This window comes from Colobus angolensis, unplaced genomic scaffold, assembly GCF_000951035.1.
Source record: "Colobus angolensis palliatus isolate OR3802 unplaced genomic scaffold, Cang.pa_1.0 Scaffold133, whole genome shotgun sequence".
Lineage (NCBI taxonomy): Eukaryota > Metazoa > Chordata > Mammalia > Primates > Cercopithecidae > Colobus > Colobus angolensis.
In genome coordinates, this window is record NW_012114411.1 from 3589302 (window position 1) to 3597875 (window position 8574).

General features: G+C 39.6%; 1 protein-coding gene across 1 annotated transcript in view; it reads left to right on the forward strand.

The window, feature by feature from the left end:
* The window catches only part of HSPA14 (heat shock 70kDa protein 14), a 32234-nt gene that overhangs the window by 15678 nt on the left and 7982 nt on the right, over positions 1 to 8574 (forward strand). Inside the window, exons 9-10 of the mRNA XM_011934255.1 lie at positions 178 to 333; positions 1898 to 2000. Coding sequence (XP_011789645.1) covers positions 178 to 333; positions 1898 to 2000 — 259 coding nt within the window. The remainder of the gene's footprint in view (positions 1 to 177; positions 334 to 1897; positions 2001 to 8574) is intronic.

Here is an 8574-nt window from a genome sequence, read left to right on the forward strand (position 1 = left end):
GACCTCAGGTGATCTACCCACCTGAGCCTCCCAAAGTTGGGATTACAGGCGTGAGCCACCACACCTGGCCTGATTCACTAATTTATTATTGTTTTAATAAGGATTATCCAAATTTTAGTTACAATATTGTAAATGGCCCAGTAATTTTAAACCTCAAAGGCTATGTTTTTAATTTAGATCCTTCAAACACGATGTGAAAGGAAATGCACGAGCCATGATGAAACTGATGAACAGTGCTGAAGTAGCAAAACATTCTTTGTCAACCTTGGGAAGTGCCAACTGTTTTCTTGACTCATTATATGAAGGTCAAGATTTTGATTGCAATGTGTCCAGGTAAAACTGAAGTTCAAAAAACTTTTTTTAAAAATTCCAAGAACATGTTTGTTTAGGTATAATTTTCTTATTTTGGGTTTTTGTTTGTTTGAGATTTATCAACCATCTATAATATCTTTACTTTTGGGGTCCAGTTTTTGTCAGACTAAATAGCTGTTACCCGAGTAATTACATCAGTTGTGATTGCTTGCCCTGTTATTTTATGGCTACAATTAGGAGTGTGTGAAGGCATCCTAGAACCTTCAACCTAGATCCTACAAGTGATAAAGTACAAAGGGAGGAAGTGCTGTAGTCTTTGTGTTGCATATTTGCTAATAATAATGATGCAGCCTATTCAGACCCCTCAACAACATAATATAGGTGACTCGGAAGCATAGTGAAAATTTCCAAGTCTGCAGGATCTTATTTTTTTTCAGGATTCTAGTGACTGTATTTGGTTAAATTCTCTTTTCATCTGTTTAGTTTAGCTTCTTCATTTTCCCCAGGCCTTCATGAAGACTCTAGATCTGCACTGCCCAATAAGAGAGCCACTAGCCACCTGTGGCTGCTTAAATTTAACTTAATTAGGATAACATTAAAAATGCAGTTCCTCAGTAGCACTCGCTGCAGTTCAAATGTTCAGTAGTCATGTGGCTAGTGATTGACAGAAAGGTCTGTTGGACAGCTATGCTCCAGATCTTTGAAGAAAGAGTTCAGGCTACAACTCAAAAGATAGAAAAGGCATTGCATTGAATTAGAATCTCTTTTTGGATAGAGTATGTGTATTTTCCTAGTTCCAGAATTCCTTAGGATTAAGTTTGTCCATGTCCTTGGTATATATCTGCTTTATTAATCAGTAATTAAGAAGGAAATGAAATTTATAATTTTTCATTAGGGAAATTTTTCCGTTGTCACAAAGATTTCAACCATAAAAGTATGCTTTACTATCTATAAGGATTATAGATATTAATAGAGAGATAACATTAATTTTTAAGCCATTCATCTGCATTTAAGAAGTTCTGTATGAAGATTAGGGAGTACATTTTTCATGACTATAAATTTTTCTTAAAACTTTGTTACCTGCCAGCATTCAAGTTTCTCAGGGAGTACAGAGGGACTAAACTTATGTACAATATGGTCTCAAACTGTCAAGGAAAATCATTAGAAATAATTTTTAAAGTTTTAACATATAAAAATGACAGAAACTTTCAAATGATGGTTTGATTAGGTTCAATAGGTTTATTGTTGGGAATGCTATATGCTGGGTATGTGTTTTTAGATTTTTTATTTTTTGGAAGCCTATAAGTAGACCATAAGCAAGATGGGCTTTCACTTGAATTTGATTTTATCTTCATACATATGTAGGTAAATGACCTAGACCCTCCTCTCTCCATGATATTGCACCACTCTTACCTAATACCTTATTCTGATGGTAAACCTGTCATTCAGAGAACTATCATATTAAGTTTTAGCATTACTCTTCACAAGAAAAGGAAAAGTGATATTTGTTTGATTGTACTGAGCCCTGTTTTGTCTTTCTCTTGTTTCTGTGTCTGTGTGTTTCTGTGTGTTTGTGTGTGTACAGAGCAAGATTTGAACTTCTTTGTTCTCCACTTTTTAATAAGTGTATAGAAGCAATCAGAGGACTCTTAGATCAAAGTGGATTTACAGCAGATGATATCAACAAGGTAATGCTTTTACATTTTTCTTAGTTATTTTAGGTATAGTTTCAGACTTGGAATTTAGGAAATAGCTCTTGGTACTGAAAGAATATTTTTATGCATTTAAGTGTTAGATTGTGTTAATAAGGAAAAATTGATGAAATTTTGATTAATGGCTCTGGTGAACTCATTTTTATATATTTAGTTTCCTAGCAAAACAGAATAATTCCTTTCCAGTGTATTTTTTATATGTAAGCATAGACAGAGAGATATTTGAATACTTACTATGTGCCAGGCACTGTTTCCAAGAGTTCTACACATATTAATGTGTTGAATACTCACAATAACTCTGAAGTAGGCACTATTATTTATCCCCAAGGTAAGCACTATTATTTATCCTAGTTTTGTAAGTGAAGGCACCACGGTATAGAGATTAAGTAGCTTCCTGAAGATCACATGGTAGGTAGTAGAGCCAGGATTTAACTCAGTATCGTTCCTGTGTCTACTCATAACTAGTATACCAGGCTGCTTCCCGCTCCTTGCTTAGGAACATACTTTTAGACTTTCTAAAAAATTCAAATGTTTAGTATTTTCTTTTTTTCCCAAAATTATTTCTCTTCATTGAACATACTCTTTTTATCCATTTAAAATGAGCCAGGTGCAGTGGCTCAAGCCTGTAATGCCAACACTTTGGGAGGCCAAGGAGGGAGAATTGCTTGAGCCCAAGAGTTCAAGACTAGCCTTGGCTGTTTCATAGTGAGACCCTGTCTCTAAAAAAAAAAAATTAGCTGGGCATGGTGGTGGGCGTCTGTGGTCTCAGCTTCTTGGGAGGCTGAGGTGAGAAGATCACTTGGGCTCAGGGGGTCAAGGCTGCAGTGAGCCGTGATTCCTACCACTCACCCCAGCCTGGGGACAGAGCAAGATCCCATCTCAAAAATAAAAATAAAATGTATATGATTTTTTAAATTTTCATTATTGAAGAAGTAAGTATTCATGTAAGAAAATTCAGAAAATACCAAAAGGCAGCTGTATTTCTAACTCGTGTAACTTGTATGCATATGTGTGTTTGCTAGCTATAGTTTTGTGAATTTTTTTAATAACAGTTCTAATTCTGTATGTACACTTTTGAATTTTGCCTAATTTATGTAATATAACCAATTCTCCCCTCCCCCCCCATATTACTGTAGTCTTTATAAACACAATTTGGAATAGATTGCTAATGTCCTAAAAAAGGAAACGCACTGTAAATTTTACACTGTGGTCCTGTTGTAGACACCTGGGTTTGGGTTTTTTCCTCCCCTGTAAGAGAATGATGCCTGTCTTTATACAGAGGCGTTTATCATATTTAGGATTATTCCTTAGAGTAGATACCCAAAGTAAAATACTAGGTCAAGAATAAAAATAGCTTAAGACTATTTTTACCTCAAATTACTTTCCAAAAGAATTGAATTAACTAATATTCCCATCAGCAATATATAACAGTATACATTTTACTATAGCCTTGTCGACACTGAGTTATAGCATTTAAAGATAAATTTCCAATTGACTGTTAAAAAAGATCTTTTCACTTTATATTTCATTGGCTACTAGAGGATTTTCTTTTTTCTTTTTTTTTTTTTTTGAAACGGAGTCTCGCTCTGTCGCCCAGGCTGGAGTGCAGTGGTGTGATATCTGCTCACTGCAAGCTCCACCTCCTGGGTTCACGCCATTCTCCTGCCTCAGCCTCCCGAGTAGCTGGGACTACAGGCGCCAGCCACCATGCCTGGCTAATTTTTTGTATTTTTAGTAGAGACGGGTTTTTACTGTGTTAGCCAGGATGGTCTCGATCTTCTCACCTCATGATCCACCTGCCTTGGCCTCCCAAAGTGCTGGGATTACAGGCGTGAGCCACCGCACCCAGTCAGAGGATTTTTCTTAAATATTTATTTAATTTTGTGTCTCCTTGGTGTAAATTTTTATCTCATATTATTTGCCTATTTAATCATTTAAATCTTTTTTTTTTAAACTTGTGCAAATACTTTACATAATTGGAATATTAGCTATCATGTACAGCAATCTTCCTTTGAGGCATTTACTTTGCTGTTTAGTTTTGGTCCTGCTAGGGAGGAGTGTGTTTGACTTACTGTTGATCTTTGACTCTGTTTCCTGCAGCTGCTTTGCTTGGATGTATGGCAAATATAAAATATACTTTTCTTTTAACTTGTCTGTAGTTTGACAGTTTTATGTTTTTAGTTTTTTTGATGTCTGCTATGTGCTGACAAATTTTTTTTGCAGTTTAGTTCAATAAGTATATATGTGTGTATATATATATATATATATTTTAACACAATGTGGCAGGCATTTTGCCAGGCATTTTGAAGGCTGGGAGGCAAGTCATATGATGTTAGTGGTGGAAGGTGCAGGGCTTGGAGACAGACCCACCTAAACATGAAGCCTCATGGTTCTAATAGTTCTAGACTGGGCAAAATTCTTCATTTCCTGAGCCTTACTTTCTCTTCTTATGAGAATGATAATATTTACCTTACAAGTAAGTATTGTAAGTATAACTTACTCTATAGGGTTGCTACAAGGGTTAAATGAAATGTCTGTGGCACAGCCTGTTGCATATCGTGACAAACAAGCATCAGTTCCCTTTCTTACTCAGTTGGTCACGAAGCCCCGTCATTTCATTATCACTCATAGTCCAATTCTAAGTCGCTTGAGTTGAGGCGGAATAGTTTTAGGTTTGAAAATGCTGTTAGAGATTCCCTCTCCAGATGTTTCTAAGACACAGGCTTTTGAGAACTTAATAATATGAAATTGTCTTGTTAGTGTGTTGACCTTGGTACAGTAAGAAAACAACCATCAACGCTCGGCGGTTTTCCACAACACTTAGGTTACAGGCGGGCAGCTGCAGGGGGCTGCAGGTCCGCTCCTGGGGCTCTTTTCCACTTCCTATTCTAGGACCCAGACCACAGGAGCAGCTGCCCGGGCCTCAGATTAGATAGGTGCATGTCAGTGCGTACACATTCAGTGTCACAGTGGGTATGACAGTGGGGCAGAGAGAGATACCCCACCTACCAAGTTGTGGGAGTGAGTCAGATGGGTAATCCTCTTACGGGGAATGGGGAGTGAATGATAGGGATTTACATGTATTAAAACATTTAATCCTCACACAAGCTCCAGGAGGTAGGCACTTTTATCTCCATTTTCAGATGAGGAAACTAAGAGGTTTCCAGAGATGTGAAGTAATATGCCCCGCAGTCATGAGGCTGGCACTTACATGGTGAGGCAAGGACCGGAACTCAGGCTGCCTGTCTCCATCACCCGTGCTCTTCATGCTTGTGACCATTGCCTTCTCATTTTAGTACCTGGGGGCCCAGTATGAGGAGAGTTTGGCTTTTTATGGAAGAAATTCTCTTATCTTTTGCTTGAGGGGGACAGGTTTCTGGTCTGAGAGCAGAGAGCTTCAGGGTTCCTACTCTTGAATGTGCAGACTTTTCCCTTCTTCCTCTTGTTTTCAGCACCATGCCCCACCCCGGTTCGTGCTGTATGTTTGTATCTAAGTTCTATCACTGTGTGTTGACGACCTCCCTCCCTGATGTGGGAGAAGGTGCAGGTGGCCACCTGTTTAGGTGAGGGGAGCAGCTGGCAGTGGAGGCGGGTACAGCCACTCCACATGTGTGTTTTCCAGCCCTTGTGTTTTCACTTCTGTGCTTCACCCTCGCTTTCTGTGGTGTTTGGTACCTGGAATCCTATGCGTCATACTACCCTGCCTGTTTTCAGTTATCTCAAACTTTCATCTGAGTTACCTCTTGCTAGCTTCCAAAATTTGTTGAAATCTCAAACTCAAGATTTCTCTTCCATTTATTTTGCCTTTCTGTCTTTATACCTTCTTAAATCCCTTTGTTGTCAGCTTAGTGGGCTTTTGTGAAAGGGAGCTTAGATAAATGAATGTGGTTAATCCCTGTGTTTTAACCAAGCTCCTGGGTTCTATAGCTGCAATTTTAATTGCTTCATAGTATTTCATTGCATTGATGTACCAACGTTCATAACACCCATTCTGTATGTTGGATGTGTATGTTATACAACAGTCTTTGTAACTCAGTGGATGTCCTCAATTTCTTTAGGATAAAATTCAGGAGTAAATCCTAGATTTTAAGACTTTTAGTATTTGTTATCAAATTGCTCACCAAAAAGCAATTTACTTTCTGAGTAGATGTAAACCTTAATTGTTAACATTGTAATTTTAAAGTTCTCTTTGTTTACAGTTCTTTTCTCAGAGAGCTTTAGCATTATTTTTTTCAACTTACATAACGTCTCATTGTTATTTTGACATAGTTGCATTGTCTATAAAATAACTTGGGATGATGTAATAACTTATAGTATTTAGTTTCCTAGTCACAAAGTTGGTATCTATTTAAATCTTCTTTAATACTTCCTTGTTTTCTTAATATTTACTATTAAATTATTGCTGAGTGTTATGGGATTATTGCTCTTGTGACTGACATTTTTTAATACTTTAGTTTTCTAATTTGTTTTTGCTGATAAACAACATACCTGGTGATTTTGCTTATTTATCTTACATTTTGTCACTTTGTAAACTCTTTTAATTATTGATTTTTAATGGATTCTTCTGAATTTCCTAGGCATACATTCAAACTTATTTTGATTAACCCACAAATAATTATTGAGCACACCCATTCTACGCTAGGCAGATTCTAGACACCTGGGATACAGTAGTAACTATGGCAAAGTCTTTGCCTTCATAGAATGAACAATATAGTGAGGACATACAGGTAATATGAAACAGATAAAGTAATGCCCAATTGTGATAAATATTATGAAGAAAATGAAGCAGGATAAGGGCCTAGCTAGTGACAGAGGGTCAGATTTTTCAGGTCAGAGTCCCCTCTGAGGAGGTGGCTTTTGATCAGAGTCCTAAATGAAGTGAAGTCATAGAACAAGCCATGTGAATATCTACCAGTGTCCCAGGCAGAGGAACAGCAGGTATAAGTGTGAGTGATGCCTGAGGAGCAGCAGGGAGGGTAACACGGGCCAAATTGAGTGAGCCAGGGAGACGGTGGACAGAGGTGAACTTGGCAAGGAAGCTAGGGCCCAGGTCCCCAGAAGGAGCACTCAGGCCTCAGTGTGAAGAGTTCACTGTAGATCGACGTAGGGGTCTGGATTTGGGGAGAGGGGTCTGGGCTAGAGACACATTTGTTCACACATGTGCTCTTTAAAGCTGTGAAACTGGACAAGTATACCCACGGGGGAAGCAGAGCCACAATAGAGAAGAGATCCCAGGACAGGATCTTGGGACAGTTGCAAGCCAGAAGGGCATTTGGCATAGGGGATTCCGGACCAGCCAGTGAGAAGGAAGAGAACCAGGAAGACAGGCAAAAACATTTCCTTAAGGAAGGGAGACAGCAACTGCCCTGTGATGCTGGAGGTCTAGTAGGGTGAGGCTTAACCTTCTTGAGGATTGACCCTTGGACTTGGCAATGTTGAATGGCTGGTCAGAGCAATTGTAGGGGAGCTGTGGAGAGAAATGCCTTACTGGAGCGGGTTTAATATTGAATGAATGGTGAGGTGTTGGAGATAAGTATAGACAACTCTCAAGTTGTGTTACAAGAGCAACAGGAAAATGGGGTGGCTGGGGGTGCTGGGAGAAGATATATCTGTAAGTGGGGAGACATTTCTCTAATATGTGTCCCTTTTGTTTGAGACTCTGTCCAAAAAAAAAAAAAAGTAAGTTCTGATCATAGCAATCAAATATAAAACAAACAGAAGCCCAGGCTGGAATGCTGTGGCTCAGTGTCACATCACTGCAACCCCTGTCTCCCAGGCTCAAGCGACCCTCCCGCCTCAGCCTCCTGAGTAGCCGGGACTACAGATGTGTGCCTATTTGATATATTTTTTAGAGATGGGGTCTCTGTATGTTGTCCAGGTTGGTCTCGAACTCCTGGGCTCAAGCAGTCCACCCATCTCAGCCTCCCAGAGTGCTAGGATTACAGGCATGAGCCACTATGCCTGGCCAGAACATAAATATTTTTGTGAATGCTGGACTTCCTTCTTTTGTTGATTTTACTAGGGGAGTACTATTAGACTGTTACCAACATTGATTACTGGTAATTGGTTTGAAATAGATTTTATTGGCTGGGCTCCAAGGCTCAGGCCTGTAACCCCAGCACATTGGGAGGCCAAGGCGGGCGGATCACGAGGTCAACAGATCGAGACCATTCTGGCCAACATGGTGAAACCACGTCTCTACTAAAAATACACAAATTAGCTGGGCGTGATGGTGCATGCCTGTAGTCTCAACTACTTGGGAGGCTGAGCCAGGAGAATCGCTTGAACCCGGGAGGCGGAAGTTGCAGTGAGCAGAGGTTGCGCCACTGCACTCCAGCCTGGCGACAGAGAAAAGAAAATGAAATAGTTTTTTTTTTTCTTTTTTGAGACAGAGTCTCGCTCTGTCACCCAGGTTGGAGTGCAGTGGCGCGATCTCGGCTCACTGCAAGCTCTGCTTGCCATTCTTCTGCCTCAGCCTCCGCAGTAGCTGGGACTACAGGCACCCACCTCCACGCCCAGCCAACTTTTTTGTATTTTTAGTAGAGACGGG